The sequence below is a fragment of the Poecilia latipinna genome, unplaced genomic scaffold, assembly GCF_001443285.1.
Source record: "Poecilia latipinna isolate Pla-1442-1.1 unplaced genomic scaffold, P_latipinna-1.0 Scaffold952, whole genome shotgun sequence".
Lineage (NCBI taxonomy): Eukaryota > Metazoa > Chordata > Actinopteri > Cyprinodontiformes > Poeciliidae > Poecilia > Poecilia latipinna.
This window is the reverse complement of record NW_015113568.1, coordinates 12,577-36,472: the sequence shown is the minus strand read 5'-3', so window position 1 is coordinate 36,472 and position 23,896 is coordinate 12,577. Positions and strand designations below refer to the sequence as shown.

Here is a 23,896-nt window from a genome sequence, read left to right as displayed (position 1 = left end):
GTGTTTTTTTTTCTTGTTCACACTCTATATATATATATATATATATATATATATATATATATATATATATATATATATATATATATATATATATATATACACACACACACACACACAAACACACACACACATATGGATTCTTTTGCTTGCTGTTGTACTTACTGACTGTATGACAGATTTGTGTTTCCATAATGTTTTTAGCATTTTTTCATACCTTCGTGTGACAGGGAAACTCTGGAGACTGTAGTGATAAATGGACTCTGTCATGCTGTCATTGAAGTTAAAGCCAGTGCAGTGACAGTAAATGTTATTCTACCTTTTAAAGGACTGCAACACTTCTGAAGTGAGTTGTCTTCATTCGGGGATCGGAACGGATAATAATTTGGCATCACATCTCTGCCCTAACACAATACTACTACTACTACTACTAATAATAATAATATTGTGGGACAATTGATGTTAAACTTTTTCTGACTTGTGTCCTAATTATCTAATTATATCGCTACAGGTATAAACAACGTTAAAAAGCTAAAATTCTTAATTCTTAGTGAGTTTAAAATAAAGTAGCTCTTTTTTTTTGTTTATTGGAGACACCATCATATTTAAAAATCATAAATAAGTATACAAAGTTCAAACTGATTAGTATTTTTTTTCTCCTGTTTGTCCATAATTGTTTATTAGTGAAATGCTAATGTTCCCCGGGCCCTGCCCAGAGTACTACCTTGCATTGACTGAGGATTATTATCTAGTTACTTGGGTTGGATGCTACAATTATTATTATCCTAACTATCACTGCTGCATGGTGATGTGTATTGCTTCTGCTGAAGATTTAGGGTTTTCTGGGTTTATTTTATCTTTATTGAGTCTTTCAATAATGGTGTTGCCATTATGTGTTGTTCATAATGTAAAGTGTCCTTGAGTCTTTAAAGTTGCTGATTAAAAAAAATAGTGCTGTTATTAATAGTATAGAATAAAATAGAAACAGCCTTAAAAATTGTAATTGGGGCCTGCCATAGCAATACATAGGGAGGGGAGGGATTTACCACAACTAGCTTCTGCTGGTTCCGAATTATGACACAAGTCCCATGTCAATGACAGAAAAGTTGGATAAAATGTGACATGACCATTCAGAATGCAGACACGAAACTATCAGATATGTTTGTGATTTAGTACCACATTTGGATGTGGCACAAAATGAAGTTTTTTGGAGGTGAAAAAAATTCAGAGTGCTTTGAAAACGTCAGATACGTGTCACCTGTGGGCAAAAAAAAAGTCTGATTTGGGTTGCGTTTGTCTGCTGTGTGAACAAGATATCAATCTTTGCTCCAAGTGTCTGAAAATGTATTCAGAACTGAAAAAGCAATGCAATAATTGTCTGTTAATGCCAGTGTGATGAAATAATTATGTAACTTAAAAAAATAAGCTTTGTAACTAGTCATCTGATTACCAAAAAAATCTTTCCTTTATCCCAGTGTAATAGAGTGCATCAAGAATATTTTCTTGGCACGCTTATTCTAATAGGTTTCTTAGATTTTGAACAACAAAATTGTCTCTGTACTGTATTCTTAGAATATTTAATGAATCCATCCATTATATTCTGTATATCCGGGCTTGAGTTGCGGGGGCAGCAGCCTTAGTAGAGAGGCTTCCCTCTCCCCAGTGACTTGGACCGGATCCTCCAGGGGAAAATTTAATGTGTCTCTTAATAGACAAATGTAAGTTTTTTTTCTTTTCTTTTTTGCTAATTGGCATAAAATTATTATTATTTTTTCTATTTAGCTCTTCAGAATAATGAAGATTACAATGTTCTTGCTGAGAAAGCTGCCATTAGATGTTGGCCTAAGGTTTGCATACTGCATTAGGCTGCAGCTGATGTGTTAACATTACCACTGCTAGCTATTGTTTAGTGGCAGTTTAAAGAGGCATTAGTGAAACAAATGGCACTCGTTCTCCGGGAAGCATCGAGACAAACACTGCGAGTAACTCAAAGTGAAAAGTGTGAAAGGAAAGCTGGGAGCAGATAAAAGATGTGATTGATGCTTTTCAGGATGGACCAGGACCATGGCCTTAGCTCGGTGTTAAAGATCAAATCCCTTCTGGATCAAATGGTATCCCTTAATGTCAGAACTGATGATGAAGGAGAGGATTTGAAGTGTTATACAGCTTTCAGTAGCAGACAGCAAGTACAAACAGATAGCAAGAATTGAAACTTACAGCATGGTTTTTAATCCTGAACCATGCGACAGAATCAGAGCTATGGAGCAAATGCTCTTAGTGTCATTAAGCACCGAGCTTTAGGAGGATTTTAAGAAAAAGAGAAAAGAAAAGCGACACTCTTTTAAGATGAAAACAAAATCTCAAACATAAAAGATTAAGAAGGTCATTTATTGAAAGTGAGCAAGTGAAATGCCTGGGTTTAACGCCTACTCTCTGTAATTACGTTATATAACAATGGGTTACTGCTGAGTAATCATTTGTTATATTAACTATGGTAATTTTCCATCCAGAACTCATTCGTTTAATAAAACAGGTGCATGCAGCACACATGCTCACTGAGTTATTTAAAATAACATAAAAAGTCTCCAGTAGAATACATAATGAGCTCGGATGCACCGTTAGGAATTGGCACCGTCTGCGGTGGGAAATTAAACAGCCCGTTAGTAATTTAAATACAAACATTTAACACTAACTTGCCTGATTTGTTTGGTTTCCATATCAGTTTCATTAACACCAACTATCAATCATTATTTACTTAATGTCACTAAAGTAAACAAAGTCTGATATTAGAATAACTGTATGGTGAATATGAACACCAGACATTACTTGGGTAATAGTTTCCTATCAAGTCTCTTCAGAAATCTCTTGTGTGGTTTTAAGGATGGTGTCCTTAGTCTTTGTGTACAATTATTTTATCAAATATAATGTCTGGCAATGAGACGGAGATAATCAGCCAAAGATCCTTGGTCACCCTAGTCACTCACAACCAAGCCTCATCAATGGTTGAGATAAATGCTTTTGTTTTGCACTTCAATGCTGCAAAGTCATGTTTTGCTTTTTCTTCACATCTCCACAGTTCTCAGTGACGCGTCTCTTCTCCTTGTCCAACTGTGAATCGTCCAAACCCTTGGCCAGACAAACCAGCTGCTCCCTCGTGCTCAGAGTGACCTCCAGGCCAGTGCTGAATGGCTGTCACAGAATTTAGAATAGAATAGAATAGAATAGAATAGAATAGAATAGAATAGAATAGAATAGAATAGAACCTTTGTTGTCCATCATATTCAACATTCAATAGAAAAACTGGACTGTGAGAATAGCATGTTAAGAGATATAGTCCAGTTCATGGAGAGATAAGATCCTTACCACAGTAATGCGCTCTTAATTTTTTCTGGTGCTTGTTTAATTGATGGGTATAATTGGTTTAGGAAATGCATGTATAATTTCAACTTTCATTTTTCTTCTTCTCCTAAAATCTTTCCATAAACATCACATATGAAAACTACAAGAAATGCACCTTTTATTGTGATAGAAAAAGACAACCAACTACAACATCAGAATTATGCAGAATCTCCTCAGTTCTTCAATTTTTTTTGTAATTACAACTATTCAAAAGGGAAGCAGGAATTCAATCTGCAGTTATTGTGAAAGATTACGACACTAATTATACAAATTTTTTAATGTATATTAAAATAGTTCAGTGTAACTTATCAACTGTTACATTTGCATAAGATTATTAAAACAAACAAAAAAAAGGATTCAAAATCAAACCAATTCTTTCAGTTCCACACTATATGAGCAGCAACAAAAGGTGAAAAACACCATCTTTTCACAGAAACAAAAGCCAGCAAATCTAATTTTAAACCGCCGTTCAGTTACGCATAGTGGGCTTTGGAAGGCACCTCCCTATGAAGATCAGTCACTGTCAGGGGACATACAGGTTGTCAATTGATAATGAAGCACAGTGCTAAGGGCCTTTAGGTTCTCGCTGTCCTAATTACACCGAGCGAGGACTCCACTCTTGTGTTAACATTTGATTTATGTCCTCTGCTGTGTTAAAAAGCACTAGAGTTAATTGTTTTTACAGATGAGTGTCAAACTGGAGGAATCAAGCCTCATTAATTAGAGGCTGGCCTGTTTACAGATAATACCCTCTTGAAGCTGAATGCATGTTACGCATGAAAGCAATACTGGGGTCAGCGAAAAGAGATAAGCTGAGGAAGAGATTAACAAATGATTCTGTTTCCTTTGACTCTTGACAGGCCAGACAATACTCTTCCGCAAAGATGCTTTTCGTTGTCACTGTTGCAGTAAAGCTCCCATTTTTACAGATGGAAATGTAATATTCAACTAAACATATAGAATATATGTGACAAAATACCATCTGTATGACATGCCAAAGCATATATCTCCTGAGTGTCTAGTTCTAGAATGACAATATGATAATGGGAGTCTGATGTAAAACAGAAACAGACCTGTATCTGTAAAGCAGCATGCAGCAAATAGCCTAGGCCAGAAATCAGAAATCAAACCATGGAGCGCTGCACTGAGGATCGTAGCTTCTCCTCTACCACCAAGCCATTTGGTCTGGCAGTACCTTAAGCCTTGTTTGCAAAACTTTTGAGCCAAACGGGTTGGTGGGGGAGTGTCTCAGGCAGGACATTTTTGAAACACATGGGAAATTATACATACACGCTCATTTCATTTGAATATTATTGAAAAGCCCATTTATTTCAGGAACTAAGTGAATAATAATAACTAATAATAATAATAATAATAATAATAATAATAATAATAATAATAATAATAACTAATCACTAAGTGAAATACACTTTATAGATTAATTACACACAGATGTTTGAAAGGCTTTATTTTTGCTAATTATTCCGATTTTCCACTTAGAGGTAATGAAAGCATGACATTTATGATTAGAATATTAATTAGGCCAATTAGAAAACACATTTTTATTCCAGAAATGTGAGCTTAATGAAAGGTATATTTAATACCTCCTTAAATGCTAATTTCAAAATATACTTTTAATCTGGCTACTGGACCTTATCTGAATGCATACTCCAATTTATTGAATATGACTGAACTCATGTGCTGCAGGCACATATATCTATTTAGCTGTAGGTATTGTAGTGACCTCTAACCTCTGTATATATTACACTGACTTTTCACATCTTAGATAGGAATTATATACATGCAGCAAATTGCACCTGCTGTTGTGATAGTTATACAAGGCATTCATATTTGCCAAGTTAAGCTGTTATATGAGGCTGTAGATAATAATAAAATAAGAGCCATTTGCTCTTTAACAGCCACGTCTGCTACAAAAGCCGACTCTCCGAAGAGTCGAAACTTCCCATCACTGGCTGATTCACAGTTTGTGTTCAAACTTTGGGCAAAAGCTAAATGTATTATTGCATTTTCTTAAGATTTGTTTTTTTTTTTTTTAAATAATAAGCACTATTCTTAAAATGTTATTGTGCAACATACATCCTTGGTCATGCATTGTTACAGTAATATTACAACTACGTAATATTTATGTATTTACAGCAAAAAATGATTCTCAGACTAATTTTGTCTGGATTTATTTTTTGATCTTCTGGCATACAGTTGACAATGAGACATCAGACAGCATGTCTCAATCAATCACATTGCAATATTTAATCAAAAGATGTGACTCAGCTGGAACCTTTGGAGATAACTTTATCAATACCTTCCTCGTGGGGAGCTGAGGTGCTTCACGGATCTTCCCAGTTGAAGAAAAAGTAAATTAGGTCGTCACATGTTTAGAATAAAATTTCCAAAATTACCAACAGGTAGAAAACCTGTGGATGTGTGTCTGTGTTACCATGAATTTGACTTGTAATAAAGAAAACTTTGGTCACTAAACCAAGAAAAGCAATGCCTAAACGCAGTCCATTTTTGGGTTATATGACTTTGTATGAATAACAGGGGGAAAAAAAGGGAAAAGAAAATGGAAGATTTATTTTTATAACCCATTATTTCTCCAAAATTAATCCACTAACTGCTTTACAGTCGTGGTTCAGTATAGCCAATTTCCGTATGGGATAGCTCACAAAATGTTTAATTACTGAGATATGCGGGTTTCTGACTCTGCTATTGTTGGGAGAGACTCGTGCAAGAACGGGAGAAATAGAGGATCCCCTGAACAACTTAATCCCTGACATAATCCCTAACTTTAATTTAGTCAAATTCATGTTCGCACAAATAAAGCCACACAGAAAGCGGAGCGGTTTGAATCAGTATTACTCAACGGGAGACGATCCTGTGTACAAGCGCAGTAAATGTAATTTCTTTTATGTCACCACCACAGATGTCCCTCACGCTGATGTCTCTTCTTTTGTGTCCCAAACCTTAAAAAAAAGAAAAGAAAAGAGACACACAAACTCAACACTGAAAGCTGTACTGTTTCTGTATTGCTACAGACAGAAATGGAAGGTATTGTCTGCATCTGGCGCCGCATCTGGCACAACATTTTATTGACACATTAAAAGCAATTGATTTTTTTTTTTTTTTTTTTTATCATTTAAATGATTCTTGTATATCTTACAGTGGAGCTTTATTTTAAATAGCAAGTTCAGAAAAGGATTAGAGGAAATTAGATCATGATGAAAAAGAAACAAGAACACTTTAGATTCTTCCAAATCTCTCTTAATGAGGAAAATCCAACACTTTAAATAAGAAAACAATAGCTGACTATACTGCTCTGCACACACCGTGGCCTCACATCATTTTCAACTTGGGTTGTTTGGTCTGCTGAGACTGATTATTCCCGTTCTCATGAATTAATCATTTGACAGAATATTATGTGGAGTTGCTTTCTTTTAGATATGTTCTCATGAAAGAGTAGGTTTTCTCTCTGAGTTAAAAAATAAGAATACGATGAAGTCTTACATGTTTCTCCCAGCATTTTTTAAATATGATTTTGTTTTGTTCAAATGTAGAGGCATTGCCAAAATGTTTGTGTTTATCTGAGAGGATATACCTGACATTTCAAATCATATAAATGAGAAAAATGAAAGTTTTTTGGGGAATATTTCTCCTACAATCTGTGATGTTTAGAACAGGAAAAGGTGATTAAAAAAAACCTTCATTTTGCACTTTGTGTAGCACAGACTTGTGAACTCTGTTATGACTTAAGGATCATTATTTTTTGTTGTAAACACATCCCCTTTGCACTTTCATATTTAAAAATCAATGCCACACAGTTTGAGAATTGTGTAGTAAATTTTATCTCTCTTTTGCTGCAAGATAAACTCACAGCATGATCAACCCAAACCTCATCTCCAGCTGTCAAGACTGTTTTTGAACCACATCCAACCCAAACAATCTTTTTTTAACTTCATATTTTTACAATGGTTTATCTGCAAAGATCTTGCAAGATTTTTTCTGTCTTCCGTGTAAAATCGCAATAATAGCTTCTGTAAATGACAATGCAGAGAAATCTGATGTCATGTCGACTTAGACAAATTTTCCTATCTTACTGAGGAAGCAAAGGCTGGAGCACCTTAACCTAAACTTTTCTGTCTTTCTGTGGTTATCGATTAGTTATGTCATTGACTTCACCTCTGACTCCTGTTAAAAGGAAGTTGTTTCTTTCCACTTTTACCACACCCTTGCTCAGAAGAAGGAATTGCTACAAAGTCATTGACCAGATTTTATTGAAATGGCTTACTAGATAAATAGCTGGAAATGTGTAATTAACTGAATTTGACTATATAACGTATTATAATTGTTGTCAAATTGGACTGGTAGTATCTGAACTTAAATCTGAGCTTATACTAATGAATTAGATTGATTTGACTGCATGCTGCATAATGTGACTTGAAGCTGTTTTCTTGTAAAATACCTTGAGTTGATTTTTTGTTTTGAATTGGTGCTCGAAAATAAATTAAATAAAGCAGAGCTGACCTTCCTAGTCAACTTTCCTTCTTAAGACATAACTGATAACTATGAACAGGAAACCACATAATGCGGTAAGTAATTTAAATAGCAGCTTTAACTGATACATGGAATTGTAAATTTAAATATTTTTTTTGTTTGAAAGTCTTCTCGGTGAAGACGGTTGGGAAATGTTGAGGTGAGCTTTCTGGAGTTGTGGCTGCTGTGTGGTTCCACTGCAGTCTCAGGACACCTGGGGCCATCTGGCATCTGTTCACTTGTCACTGAATTAAAATCCATTTTGAGGAACATTACAAGATGTTCTCTGAAATATGCTCTGTATTCAAGTCATATGAATGGCATTACATAAAATGTATTCATTCAAAATACAGTAGCATGAAATAATTCATATCTCAGAATGGAACAGCTACTGCATTTTGCAGGTTCATGGTCAGGCTTTTGAAATTTAAATATTTAAAACTGCAACTGTAAACCAGCAATGAAACAGAAAAAAGTGAGAAACATACACACAATCGTATTAATACATTTACGTGTCAGTTTTATGAAAGAACAATGTTCCCTTTTTATCACACGGAAATGTTTCAGATGATTTAAACTAATTTGAATGTCAGACATTCAGAGGTGCCGGAGTGCTTGAGGTTAGAAATTGATGGCTGAGTGTTTTCTTAAAGACTTTCTGTTAAAAAGTAAATTTAAAGGCCTGAAGCAGCAAAGCAGCCACCACCATCAATCTGTCAGCTGGTATAATGTTCTTTTTCTGAAAACTTGTTAACTTTGCAACCGGTGTAACAGGACACAAACTTTCCAAAATATGGGATGATCAAGTTGTATTTTAGCAAATGTGAGTGTGGCCGCTGTGTTCCTTGATTAATTAATGAATCATTTTGAAAACTACTTTTTTTTTTTCTTTGGTTATCTTTATCTGATGTTAAAATTTGTTTCGGGATATGAAACAACTAAGATTGGAAAAACCAAAGACAGAAGAAAACTGCAAGGGCTAAATATTGAAAAAAAAAAAAAGAAAAAAAAAAGAAATCCAAATACTCAGTGTTAATGTCTACTGAGAAAAGGTACGATTTGCAGAATCTGCCACCATGTGCATCCTGGGATCTTTCTCAGAGTTTCAGCTGGTATATCATGCTTTTCAAAACCAAGTTTGGCTGTGTTTTCTCACTCTTCATCCTCTGGGTCTTTCCTCAACACTCTGAAGGTTTTGGGATGCAGTAATGAGCCACCTCCGGCCAACCTTCATGACGGTTTAATAACGACTCACAGATGGAGATCTTACAGTTGTAATGTTTTGCTTGTTTGAGGCAGGGAAAGATGTAGGCAGTCACGAAATAATGCAGTTTTGTGTGTTTTAATAATAAAAAGAGAAATGTACAGATCTTGCATGAGGAAAATGGGAAAAGGAGCACGAGCATGGAAACAAGCAAAGGAATGGAACAGAAGAATTCAGCAATGAACAATGAAAAATCAGGAGCTGAAGCTCTGTGGCAGGGATAAACTAATCAGAGGAAATATGGTGCAGCTGTGGCAAGGAGAAAGGGAAACTGAGGCAGGAGGACTAATAATGCAGACGGAGATGAACCAAGACTTAAAGGACATAGTAACCAACAAGGAAAAAGCTTTACAATAATCTAAGAAAAATAAATTCAAATGTAGAAGGATGACTTAAGTATGGCAAGACCTAACAGCCGTACATAAGCAACAGAGAAATGATCAAAACACAAAGAAAATTAGCACGCAAGGATCGCAACAAGAGTATCTTTACGTTTCTTTTTTTCTTTTTTTTAAATCACAATTCTGTTGAACTGAGCAGCTGTTTACTCAGATGTTTGAGTAATATTCAGTAATTGGTAAATTAGTTTCAGCTCATTATAGTTTCACCCCTTTCTCAGTTGTTTTCTCCTCTAAGATATTTACACATATGGCTCGCAACATGTAGATCACTGCATCAACTTTTCTTTCATAAATCTTGTCTGTTTTTTTCTAATGTTTGTTTTGTTTTGCTGAGATGGGACATTTCAACTTGAAAATATTATAAGACATCTTTGAAGTTCTAACTAATAGAAAATCTGAAAGGAACCAAAGTGTGGAAAGGATGTGAAATTGCATTTTCCAGATTTAGTGGTGCCTGTGTGGGAGAATTTCTACCCAATCCACGAGAAAGACGTCAACTAGGCACTCACATTGCCTCGTAAAACTTAATTACTCACAGCACATAGTCGTAACTGAAAGTATCTCTGCAGAGTTTATTAACACTCATCCACTGGACAGTAAAACTAAACAGCTCTTTTAAAGTGGATTTTATGAGTAAATCAATAGAAATTGGAAAAATGAGAAGTCCAAAAATAGGATTGTGAAGCATCTCGGCTCGTTTTCCTGGTTGAAATTACACTTGATTCAGCACCACCAATAAAACCATAATATCCTATCAGTAGGATCTTATGAGCTAAAAATTATACTAATTATGATATATTAAACATTTAAAAAAAAAAACAGTTGCATAATACACAAGCAGAAGTTCAAACTCCAGATTTTTGTAACACAGTAATGTATTTCTGTTCATGTTTCTTTTCTTGTGTAGTTATCTCAAGTAAAGATATTTGGCTAAACATCTGAGCATAGGCGGTTGTTGCTGTGTGCTCCGTGTGGTATAGTCAGTTTTCTTCTTGCTGAACATTACCAGCTGCTGCCTGGTCTTTTTACCTGTATTAAAGTAACTATGGACACAGAAAAAATTTATCAGCAACCCTGGTTTTATCAAATCTCTGTACCCCTGCTGGTATTACGACCCCGTTTGGCCAACGGAGCATCGCACAGTTTTCCCTTTAACATTTCACAAGATTGAACCAAACAGAGAAAAGAAACTTTGGCCATTCCTCTTTCCACAATCTGTCTAAATCATCCAGAGGCCAAGGTTCTCTCGTGCAGTCTGCTCTTCAGCTCTTCCCAACATGTTTTCTATTAGCCTTAGGTCTGGGGACTGTGATGGTCACTGAAGAAGGTTATTTTTTTGTGAACCTTCTCTGCGTTGTTTTGCCAATTTGTTTTGATTCACCATCCAACTAAAATGCTCAGTAATGACTCATATTTATTCTCTTAGTTTCCTTGGTTGCATACATTCTAACAATGACATTTGTAATAGAGGAAAAAACCTCTGCCACATACATCCTCCACCATACTTTACACTGTATGTCAGTTTTTTCTAAGCACATATTCATCCATTTTTAAAGCTTGGTATATACTGAATCAAAGCACAAAACTCCACTTAAAGTGCAAACTTGGATTAACAAATGCTTCCTTTCACTTGTAATGATGGTGCAAAGAGTAATCCCAAACACATGGTTGCTATGTGGATACCCTTTAATGGTTGTTATGGAGGGTTGCTGACCCAAATATGCAACTCTTTGCTGTAGTTATCCAGCAGTGACCTTTGGAGATTTTCCTTATTACTTCCCTTACTGTCGTATTACTATGTGGTTGCAAGATAAATATGGGTCCTCATCTATTCTAGTGGCAAGTACTGAAAGAAAATGTCCTCTTTCTCTTTTCTGATATATATCCCTAGGGGATATATATAAGAAAAGAGTCACATCATGGATTACCAATTAAAAGTTCCCAATAACTTTGGTCAACTTACAAAAGTAAAGCAGAAATACAGGAAATGCTACAGTTACATTGATGCCTTTAAGCTGATTTTTACAAGTACAAACAATTGTGCCACCAGTGAGTTTGTTCAAAAAGTCTTCTCTAGTTAATTTGGCTTCTTTTCTTTCTCTTCTACTGAAATATGCTCAAATTAAAAGTTGCATGTTGATAAAAAAAAAAAAAAATTATAATGCGATATGATACAGCACTGAAAGATTTATTTTTAAGGATTTTTACACTTCTTTACCAAAAATCCATATCTGTAGGTCTAAACTTTCAAGATCCGGTTTGAGCCTCAGAAATTGCTCATTAGGCTCCAAAAGTGAGGCATGTTCTTTCACCAGCTTTAATCAATAATTGCTGTTGGGCATTACAGACTGAAAGGAATGTCTTTTCCCATGTAGCTCAGTATGGCTTGTATTGTGTATTCATCTTTACATAGCTGCACTGGACAGGAATGAGAAAACATGTCAGCTTTAATATTTATTCCTTCTTTTCTTGCAGGGCTATGAAGACGGATATGATGAAGAATATGAAGATGAGACTTATGAAGCCTATGATGAAAACTACAGCACTCAGACAAAGAGGTGATCTTTACAGACATGCACAACTGCCAAAACACAGCTCCCTGCACAGATATCTGGAGCATTTGTAAAGATACAAAAGTGTTGAATTCAAGTATCAATTTGGAGGCTATTGTTTCACCGAAGAAGAAAAAAAATCTAATTAAAGGCTGCAGTTTTCTAAATTTTGTTCGAATAATTCTCTAAGCCCAACAGCACATATTTTAGTACCTGAATAAGACGTGACAAAAAGTAGTAAAATTACATACACAGAAGCTGTGGCATCCACCTCCAATAGCCATTAAAAGCACATCATTGAACAACGGGAGGAGTTCAAATGTATCAGTAAATCCCACAATCTCCACGGTGTTGTTGAAAATCCCCACTGGAGGATTTTCAGTGGGGAAAATGTGTATTAACTCACAGATGCGAACAGTCCTAAACAAATGCTTTATTTACACCTCTTCAGGCAAGTTTCTAAACATTACAGAGCCCGTCTGTTGTTGGATTAATGAGCTGTCCCACAGAGTAAAAGCTACACATTTATGAGCTGCTTTTAAAGGTCGGCAACTTCAAATGAAAAACTCTTTGTTCACGGTTGAGTGATACTGACAGTTTAGATGAGGATTGATATACAGGGTGAGTATTTTATAAACCGTTGATTCCTGAATTGCTGGTTTATGTACAGTGGCTAACAAATGTGTTAATGCACAAAGTGAAGCATCACTGTGAAATGAAATGGAAATGGTACACTGCTTTTTGTTACTAAAAACAAATATGTGTAGCAAATGTACAGCTACGGTGCAATATTTTATAACACGGCATAGTCATGTGTTGGAGTGGTCAAGTCAATATCCAGGCCTAAATCTAATTGGGAATTCAATGGAGTTAAAAAGCACTTTATTTTTTCCCAAAATGTTGTCGTAACTCTTACTGTCCGAGCATCTTCGTAGAGTCATTGTCAAGTTGTGATGCTGTGGGCACACATTCAAATCTTCAGTAGCAGTGGGTCAGGTAACCAATTCTTAGAAGCCTCAGACTGTATACACTATTTTATAACTCTTACATGGCTGTCACGAATGCTAAAGGCTCAATATTGAAGCAACAGAGACTATATTTCACAGTAGCATACTAAACGACACCATCAATTGTTGAAAAGCACTGCTAATCCACCTCATGGCCGTATGGTTGGAAAGCCAGGCAGAGACGTGTTGTAGTGGCGAACATGATCCTTGCTCATTATGATCAATGGAAGAGATGGTTTGAACTTCCTCTTTCTCTCTTTGGCCTTGATCTATATCCATGAATACTCTGTTTCAACTCTTGTGGTCGTAAAAGAGGTCTTATTTGAGCTTTGGCGATGACAATCAGCCGCTCCCAATTGTAAACAAAGCCAAGAAAAACAACAACTTTGTTGCCATGGTTATGCATCACAGCACATGCCAAAAAATAAGAAGAATAGGAGCAAGACTCTTTCCAGCTGCACAGCATCCAAAGCCAGAGGGAATAACTGTCCGAAAACACCATGTCTCAACCAATGAAAGATGAACAAAAGTCTCCAAAAAGAACAAATCCAACATGATGCCACCATTAAAGGCACGATTCTAGACCCCTAATCAAAAATAATTCCTGACGCTTGCCCAACCTGTCAGAGTTTAAGCAATTTGGCATAGAAAGAAACTGTAAAACAATTTAGTGTAGCTTTATGAAGCCAATAGAGACTTAAACGAACTAACAAATGAACAAATTTAGCATGCTTCATAATTCCAAATGTCTATTAGGCCTTGAAATTTGCTGTTGCAAATTTACAAATTGGAAGATCAAAGTTCAAGTGGGACGAATACTTTGCAGATATATATGTTTCTTATTTTTGTTTTTGTGCATTATTTGTACATTAAAGTGCATCCTTTATCCTGAATGTTTTTCTTTGTTTGTGTGTTTATTATAGCATTTCAGAATATTATGAACATGGACACGGAACCAGTGATGAATCGTACAACAGTTATGGTAAGTGTGGCTTACTTGCTGTTAAAAAGAAGTTTGTTTCATGAACTATAGTCACTCTCACCCTTTTCTTCTGACAAGAACCCAGTGTAGAGTATTTAATTTGGACAAAGTTCAACAAAACCCATTGTTAAAGCTGAAAAAGGGGGTTGATTATTTGATTAGCCCATCAATAAAAATCATTCTGCCACTTTGAGGCTGATTAATTGAGTTCTTTATCGAGTAAACTTTGCCCACTGTGTAGCACATTCTTAGATTTATCAAGACCAATCATAAAATTAAACTACAATTTAGCTGCTATTCTCAATACTTGCTCTGGGAAAAGTCTAATGCTAGGCCTGGCAATATATTTGGAATTAGCACATTTTCCTTGTCGAGGAGGAAAAAAGCTATTGTAATTTTCCACTATTATTTCAGGTAATTAGCTATATTCACAAGCACAATGTAGGATGCTACAAACATTCTGGCAGTTTCTGCAGCCCGAACAGCTGCTACACTGTTATTAAAACCAACCAAGAGACAAAGAAACAAGCCCTGCAGCCCACTTCCTGACCCAGGGAGCCGCTCCTCTACACATCACCCCTCCTACGATACCTCACTGCAAGCTGTATTTTACTAAAACTGTGAAACTGTGGATGTTCCAGTAGAAGTTCATGAGGCTACAAGCTGTTTTTCCTTTTGGGTGTTTTGCCCTTAAAGGCTATTTTATTTTTTTATTATTATTTTTTTCCATAGAGCTAACCTTTGTTGTGTGTATATGAATCATTCTTGGATGCTTCTGCAAACTACATGATCTTTAAACTTCTTCAAGTCCAAACACATGTTTTTCTAGAATACCATATTTGAAACTGCGGCAATAGAAACTTTAATTTTTATCTTATGCTAGAGTCAGAAAACTTAAAATAAATCTTCAAAGTAAAAAAAAAAAAAACAACAGATAAATTATAATGAATCTATTCACTGGTATTTAATGTTAAAACATATTTTTTCTGGAACCAAAAAACGTTTGGAGATCCAACCCCTCCCCGAAAGCTTAGGACATAGCAGAGAGTAAACAGTCAAAGTGAGATAACACAAAGTGTTGTTTGTGAGCATAAAGTTTGTATGATAATGATAATTAGCTGTAACAGTTTAGTTTTTTCTACATCTGAAAGAAACTTGGGCCAATATTGATATCCAATATTAATACTGCCGATAACCAATATTTACCAATATTGTGTGTGCGTGTATGTGCACTGATGTCTGAGTTTGCTGTTTCCAATGTAACTTCATCACTCTTTGACAACCTGTGGCCACCTTTTCAATTTTCTTTTTCTGTCATTTTTTCCCCACAAATAGAATAGAAATAGCAGCAAGGTGACAAGCAATGAAATAATTTTCCCATTTTTCTTTTATCATATATTTCAAATTTTTTAACACAGAGCTGAATTTGCCTGTCGTGATCTACAGGCCTAAATACCGTTGGGAAAATAAAAGATCTATTAATGTTGAATTTATGCCCTACGAGTATAAAATATTATTTGAATTCCATTTGCAAGGTCTAATGGAATCAGTGGTTCACTGGTTGCCGTTGTCTTTTTGCAGGTTCAGTTATTTTCAGCACAATGAATTTAAGCACTGGGGTGTTGAGGTCAGACCAAAGTAAAACCAAGCAGCCAATAATTTGATTTTCTGCTTCATAAACACTCTTACTTGGAAACAGTGCAGTGTGCCATAGCAAAGGTGGCCAACTTTATGTAATTTGCCTTTAAGGAAGGAGTCTCTGACACTCTAATCTCAGTACTGGTCCAGTAGAGGAAAAAAACGGTTATGACAGTAATTTCCTGCTGTGAGAGAACCCTGTATTTCCCAGGAAGTAATTTATTTTCTTTGCTGAAATATTTTGTGAGACGACAGTTCACTACATATGTGCACCATATGTTTTGAGAGATTTAGTTTTCACAGAAGTGAATGTGGTATATTCCCACAGAGGAAGAGTGGACAAGCCCCAGACCCATTCTCAAAGCTCCAGCGTTACGCCTGACAAGAGGAGGCTACAGAAAACATCCCTATGGTAGATACTGAAGGTGCTCCAGATTTGTGACCTCCACTTCTCTTTTGAAACCTTTTTTCAACTTTTAAAAAAAAAAAAGCAAAAGAAAGAAATGTTGTAACTTTCCCTATCTTATCATCAAATTTTAAAATAAAAATAAAAAAAGACATGATCGATAATATTCTGATGTGTGAATAAAATCATACACAATCAAGTCTCTTTTTCTACTTTTAAACATACTCACCCATGTACAAGATGATTGTTCTTAAATTAGCTCTTTAATTTAACTCAATTGTCCCTATTGCTGAAATTTCACTATTTTGACAGACTTGTTCGTACAGAGTATGTGTGTGATTGTAACAGATTGGTTTCCATTTATTGGCTTCATTGTAGTTATTACAAGCCAACCCCCCCCACCCCCCCCTACTCTTTTCATTGAATTAGACGTAGTCATGCAGTCGTTGCGAAAGCTGTGACTCCAACCTCCTATGTTTTAGTACGCCGTCGTTTTTGTTCTGCTTGTGTATCAGCATCATTAAAATGTTCAGAGTCGGGAGTTGATAAGCAAAAAAATAATAATTCACAAAGGCTGTGAAAAATCCCGTTTTGGCCAGTCAATTGTTCCAACATTGACACAAATAAAACGAGCAGTTGCCCAGGAGGACGGGGGTAAAAGTAACACCACCAAAAGACAAATTTTTCATAATGACACAGAACATATTGTTATGTGAAGAAAAGCACAGGTGTCACCTGTTTCACTGGAACATAAGGTGTTGCTCTCTCTTATTATCATTTGATGACACTAATTGGGAACATATTCAGTGATAATCATGTTAGGAAAATGAAGTGTTTCATCAAATATTTCCAAAAGTCCTTTGTAGAATGCAAACATAACAGAAATAGCTTCACAATGCATGCATGCGTCAATGCGTTAATTATCCATTTTGTAATTACCTCGCAACGAATCCCACAGCTGCACCTCCAGTTTCCGACTTCTTTATTACTTTCAACTAGACTTTGTAAGTCAGCTATTAAATCCGTGCAGTGCAGGTAGCCATCTGCCTTCATGGTGTTGCTGTCAGTGTGAGAGCTTCTAAATGGACAGTAAACATGCATTCCCACAAATAAATAAACAAGATCTGCGCGTACTGCTGCAGTTTCCACCACGGCATCCCCACTTGAGAGTAATAAACAGTGGAGTGTTTTGTTTCCACCAGTCTGGCCCCGTACGGATTAATTCGTTAGACCACAGTAGAGTTATTTGACATTTAATTGATTGTTATAGAATTTGGCTGACTCTGTCCATTTTAGTTATCTCAGACTTTTCCTATCTCCTCTATTCACATTCTATATTCTATAAATTAAAATACCCCAATTCAAAATAAGATACATTAACTGAAGAAGAAGATATGGAAAAAGGAAGTCCATACAACATGTGTGTCAATCATAGGATTTATCACTATCACAAAGTTATGTTTTATTTTAATCATCCAGTCCTAAATAGTACTTTCTTTTGCCATCATTTACAACAGTTGACTTCTTTTTACAGAAACAGATGCACTTTCAATATTCCAATTGTCATGTAAATAACCACAGTAGTTATTTACATTGGCATTAAGTAATCAAACTTCAGATTGTAGCACAATTTAAGATGTTTTTGACCAGTGTAGAGACAGTTTATTGTAAGATTAAGTGACATGACCGACACACCCTCATTAGTTTGGTCTACATAAAACAAATATGTTCAGGAAAAATGTGTTCCTTGAAGAGTAATGCGGACATGCAGCCTTCTTGGTCATTTCAGCAGGTGCTCAATTTTCCAGAAATATCACCATGGTAGCAAACCAACAGAAAACAACACATTCCTTTAAAAAGAGTTAACATAAAAGACTGCTTTAAAGCAACAAATGGAAACCAGTCTTCCAAGAATCAAAGACCTGAATGTAAAATGTCTTAATGATCTAAACATTTCTTTAAAAATGTGTTCAACATTGTGAACTCTAAAGATTTCAATAACCAGGTTCCCCTCCCAATTTAAAGCGTAACATAAAAGTAACTGACACCAGAAATAAAAGTTACTCCTGGTTTTATTGTGGATTTAGGGAATTATTGAAAAGCACATCCTTATTGTTTGGACTGAAAGCATTCACCGCAGTGTGTAATTCATAAACTGTGCTTTGTTCTGTGTGTAATCTGTATTTGTACATAAAGCATTTAATAAAAATAACTTAAACCTAAATCCTGAGTGGAATACTTACTAAATAGGAGATAACCAAGCTGTAAATTAATTTTCTTTTTCAATTTTGATTCCTTCATTCATTATTTTTTGTAGATTTCTGTCAGACACCAGCTAAAATGTTTAATAAAGAACTTCAATTTCAACTTGCCCAATATGAATATTTGATCTCTACTTAAAACTAATACCTGTTTTCTTGCAATCCAGTCTCTGAAGTGAATAAACATATTGATTCACACTGACTTTCTTATGGAGTTTTATAGAGGTAAGAACTCCTCTCATATATATCATAACATTGCCTTAAATATGTCCGGCTAATTAAGGGATCTATATACTGATACTCTGCTTGTTTGCTTAAGGGAACAAACCCAACCTACTGAACTCAGTCGCTACCTGCAACATCTCAGTGTCTCTGCTAAACTCCTTCTGTTTGTGCATTTCTTCCATGCGATTTCTGCGTGTTGTAAACGCCTTTGTGATTAGCACACCCGAAGCCTGACTCTGATTAAAGACTGTAGATGATGGGACTAAAAGGAAGACTAAACACTAAACAGGTAACCTTAATGCTAATCCTAATTTAACCATCAACTGCTAACTTTCACTTAAAAAAAAAAAAAAAGTAAACCTGCTCGTTTTAACCCAAAGATTAATGTCCCTCGATACCTCTAACCACACACGTAAGAGATTCAGCTAAACTGAAATAAAAGAAAGATTAAATTAAATTTAAAAAAGGTCTAAAATAATTTTCGGCTAACTTTCTCATCACTCCTGAGAAATAAGTAGATTTCTCATTAAATGTCTTTTTTTGTTAACCTTGAATTGGTTTACTTTTTTTCCCACAACCATATTATGTGGATGTATCTGTACTTTGTAGACATTTTACACTGCATGCAGGTTATTAGTCTAAATATTATGCTATATACGTTTATGCATACTTTATACCAATGGTCTGCTCTTTCTTATAGATACTGAAAAACACCATAGTGTGTTGTCATCAAAGCACAGAGAAACGCTGCAGGTGAGTAGAAACATTTGCGATCACATTTTTCATAGCTGTCTCTGTGCCTTTGGAAATACAAAGATAAAAAAACATGTTAAAATCTACTAAGACAAAGAAGCAAAGCACAACAAAAGCAGGACTTTTTGAAGTTTCCTATTTATTCATACAAACTGATAACTACTTGGGGGGGTGGGGGGAAGCATTACTATTTCCATGTAATAACACAGCAGTTCACAAAAGTATTATATAATCTTAAAGAGAATCTGATGAACTCCTCCTGCAATCCTTTTATTAAGACAATCCCTGCCTCTTTTTGTTCTGTTCGGACCAGGTATTACATCTCTGTTTCCTGCATTTGTGTGTGCATTTTTTCTCTCTAAATATTGTCAGGTAATTCTGCAAGTACTGTAAAATGTAATCCCCAAGGCCACATGCTCGCTGACCTATTCATAATTCATCAGCTGCTACACAAACCTTGATTTAAATGAGTACTCCTTTTTGAAAATGTATGTAAGACCCAACGCCGAAGTCGCACAAATGTGCTGATAACACACAACAGGATTTATGCTCAAAGCCATCAGAGCAAAGGATGCAGCGTCAGTTTGTTTTATTTTGTGAGTAAATTTCACTTGTAGTGGTGCAGTTTGGTTTGACTGCTCTATCTGTGACATCCATTAACAGCTTGTTTAGACTCTGCACTTTAGAATAATAGCAGTGCAGAATTTAAGCAAAATATATTAATGTTCTAAATTTAAAACTGCTTAGCAAAACTGACAGATTTTTACATGCAGCATCAAATTATTAAAGATACAAATAAACAAACAAGTGCACCCAGAATGTTCAGCTCCAGGTTTAAGGTGTGATCCAGATATGCTTCCACTTTAATTTAGTAGAAAACACTAGTTGAGAAAAATGTTAGAGAAAAAAAAAATAATAAAAAGGTATAGATAAATACAAAAAAAAAAAACTTTTTGGTTGCTTCTGTGCATCAATGCATACGTGACTTTGTGATATTTTATACCCACTTTGACAGCCAATGATTTAAACAATTCTTTTCATTATCAGCTCATAACTTACTGTAAAGAAAAATAGTTATATAACTGAAAAATAATATCTAGCACCAGTGAGTCACTCATACAGTAATTCATTGGTCTGATACTGATCATAAAATAAACTCTTAGTGGAGTCCGTTTTCAAAAACTAGGCTCAGAAACACAATCAATGTCAACAAGATGTAACATAAACTCTTCTGAATATAAATTAGCACTAAAATCAAATATGTGAAATTAAAATTATTTTATGATTATCTCTAAAATATTTATTAAATATTCTGTAGAATCTCAGTATTAATTCTACTAAATTGAAATGCTTTGTCATTCCTGCTCCTGAAACAATGTGTTAGTTATTAAAACTTTGTTAATGTCATCTGTTTTGATTCATATACATAAAAAATGTTACTTTAATAACAGAGATGGGTGTTATAGTCCTCTTTCAACCAGCTGCCACGGTAACGGAAGGGCAGCGCTGTTTTACTCTATGCTCAATACATCCAGAGCTCCTTCCTGCACTTCCTCTTGGATCTTATGCATTTAGTTTTGACCTAAGAGTTTTTGTACAATTGTCTTTTTGTGTGTGTGCTTTCATACAGGGCACAAAGACGACACATTCAAGATGGAAGATCCCCTTCACACATTTTCATCTTCATCCAAAGAGAAAATTCTTGGGTAGGTGTTCATTGTTTCGTAAGACACCTTCAGTCTTTTGTTGACTTGTTCCAATTATTTTGTAAGCTTAATTAATATTTAATCGAATGTCTCTTTTGTTTGGACTTGAATGTGTCATGTTGCCACGCAGACTATTTTTCAAGGTTGTTCTCACTTATTGGAAATAACTGTGTGCCACAACAATACAACAATGCTCCTTATTGTATAAAGTCTGAGGAAGAAAGCAAGTAAAGAAACAAAAAAGCTGCTCAGTAAGGGAAATAACAGAGCTTGATACAAAGACAACACAAATAGAATGGATGTCATTTATCGAGGATTGTTTGTCAAATATGTGTTTGCTAATTGCTATTAAAAAATAAGACAAAATAAAGGATTTAAATGCCTAAACTACAGTTTTCAACTCTTTGTTGATAATTCCTCTGTGACTTGTTCCTTCAAGTTACTGCTAAAACTTTAGTTGCACCTGCGTTTTGGAAGTGGTCCATGCGTCAGTGCATGCCAGAAACACTGTCTGCTTCATTTTCATAACAAACCTTCCTCTAACAGCAAATCAGCCAAAAAAAAAAAAAAAAAAAATCCAAAATTTGCCACGGATGTCCATGGATTACTTTCAACTGAATGCCGCAGATAAAACTCCTCTCAGATACAAATAAAGTAGTATAGCAAAAAAATAAAATAAAATTAATAAAAATAAAACAGGTTTTATTTTTGTTTTGCACAAAGAATACATCCTAAGGTGCTTACGGTCTATGGAGCTGGCATTTCATCACTTTGCCATCAATCCATGCATGCACTCGGCAGTGATTCTTGTCCATTAGGGCAGGCCTGGCCAGCAGCCTCGGGCACAATAAAACACTGGCAGCTGTTTGTTTTGTTCCCTTGCCAACTCTATCACCTCTGGCGATGTTTTTGAGATGTCACACCAATCTTAAAAATATGCACAGTGATATTTAATAACAAACCGCTGTTGCAATTTTGTTTCTGTAAAGGATAAACTACGGGCTCTGTTTTTGTTAATTTGTGAATTTAATCAGACGGAGACAGAAGCAGACTTCGGGGGGAAATCCAATGTGAGACATGATGGAAGATCCACAGGTAAGGAAGTGAAATCTAAAATTCCTTCCATTATTATATCAAAGGAGCTATGCATTCTATGTATTTTGAGCAGATTAAATCATGATCAAGCCATGCCACAAGCAGATTTGGAATTAAAATGACTTTTGTTCAACCAAGGCATTTTCTTCACGTAGAAGAAAAAGAGTTTAAAAATAGATTGTAATTTTTTTTTTATTTAAGCTAGATAAAAACAATTATTCAAAAAATAGGCAAAAAAGTAAATCTTTATTATTATTATTATTATTATTATTATTATTATTATTATTATTATTGTTATTATTATTTTATAACTTTAAAGTTGAAATGCATCCTTGCTGTTACCCTGATCTTAAGCTCCCACTACAGATTATGTTACACTTAAGTCAGAATTGGCGTGGCCACTTCAAAGCGTTCCAATCAGAAAAGGCACGTCGGTGAAATTAAGACTAAGACTAAGTGAGTTTCTGTTTGGATGTGTGGGAAGACCCTTAGAAAGCGAGACATCACTCATGCAAGAAGCTCTTCAGACTGTAGCCACTGAATAGTCCTGATATGACCATTGTTTCAGATTTATTTGTTTCTTTCTATAAACTTTCCCTTCAAAGAACATAATCCAACAACCAAAATTTGGTCTCATTTCTATGCAGATTCTTCTGTGGAGCTGTTCGTAATGACATGTCCTCTGAAGGCAAAATGAAAATAAATATGTATGATTGATAATAAACCTCCCACAGCTTGAGCTAATACCAAGACATTCTGTGGTCATGTAATGACACCATCTGCTCCTGGGTTCAGACTGGCTGCTAGAGAGCAAGGCATTCTCAGTGTGCAACGTTATGCACTCGCCAGTTTTGCTAAGCAACTGGAAACAAATAGATGATGCCTGCCAAGTCTTATGCTGAGTGTTTTTATTTCCTTTAATAATTGCACCCTTATTGCTCATAACAACATGATAAAGGCTTGTTTGCAAAGGTTTAGGTGAGAATGAGGAGCTGTAGCCCACCTCTGTATCCATTTCAAGGACAAGCTGATTGTGTCGGGCTAAAAGCTGCATCTCCAAACAAAAGTGTCACTTTGGATGTTGTACGTTAGCTGACAGATTATAACCAGGGGATTCGCAAAGAGACAGCCAGTGGATCGAGGGGAATTACTGAGCCGCAGTTGATGCTCGCCCAGCCCAAATGTCAGACCCGAGGGCTCAGACTGCTACAAACCAAGGATACAAGTGTTATTTATCATACCCGTAAAAATAAATTGGGAAAGATTGTTGCTTTTTTTTTTTTCAGTAAACATTGTAAACCATTATTGTAAAAATACTAAAAGAGATTGGATGGCCTTGGGAAAATATGCTAAATTGTTGTGTTGCCTGTAGTTGGATTGGAAAATTATGTCAGGTTATTAAATGAACAAATGATGCAATTAAAAGAAGAAATCTAATCTAAATAGTCCATTTTGAACTGTTTAAACAAAAATAGCCAGGGGTATACAGATTTAATCTTCATATATGTATTTTTAGATCCCTACGTGCAACAATGTGAAAATGCAGGTCACTGTTGTCACCGAGGTTTGTTTCTACTGACTAGGGCTGAAACGATTCCTCGAATGATTCGAGTACCTCTATTACTAAAATTCCTCGAGGAAAATTTACCTGCCTCGAAGCTT

At 35.4% G+C, this 23,896-nt stretch overlaps 1 protein-coding gene across 3 annotated transcripts in view; it reads left to right on the top strand.

Annotated features, from left to right (window-relative positions):
• khdrbs2 (KH domain containing, RNA binding, signal transduction associated 2) overlaps positions 1-23,896 on the top strand; it is a 96,327-nt gene that overhangs the window by 66,589 nt on the left and 5,842 nt on the right. The window contains exons 7-12 of one of the 3 annotated variants that reach the window (XM_015049593.1): positions 12,085-12,167; positions 14,092-14,150; positions 16,117-16,200; positions 19,381-19,433; positions 21,064-21,139; positions 22,174-22,234. In XM_015049593.1, coding sequence (XP_014905079.1) covers positions 12,085-12,167; positions 14,092-14,150; positions 16,117-16,200; positions 19,381-19,433; positions 21,064-21,139; positions 22,174-22,220 — 402 coding nt within the window. In that variant the 3' untranslated portion in view covers positions 22,221-22,234. Of the gene's footprint in view, positions 1-12,084; positions 12,168-14,091; positions 14,151-16,116; positions 16,214-19,380; positions 19,434-21,063; positions 21,140-22,173; positions 22,235-23,896 lie in introns of those variants that run through there. The other 2 variants (XR_001427070.1, XM_015049595.1) reach the window with 2 other exon arrangements.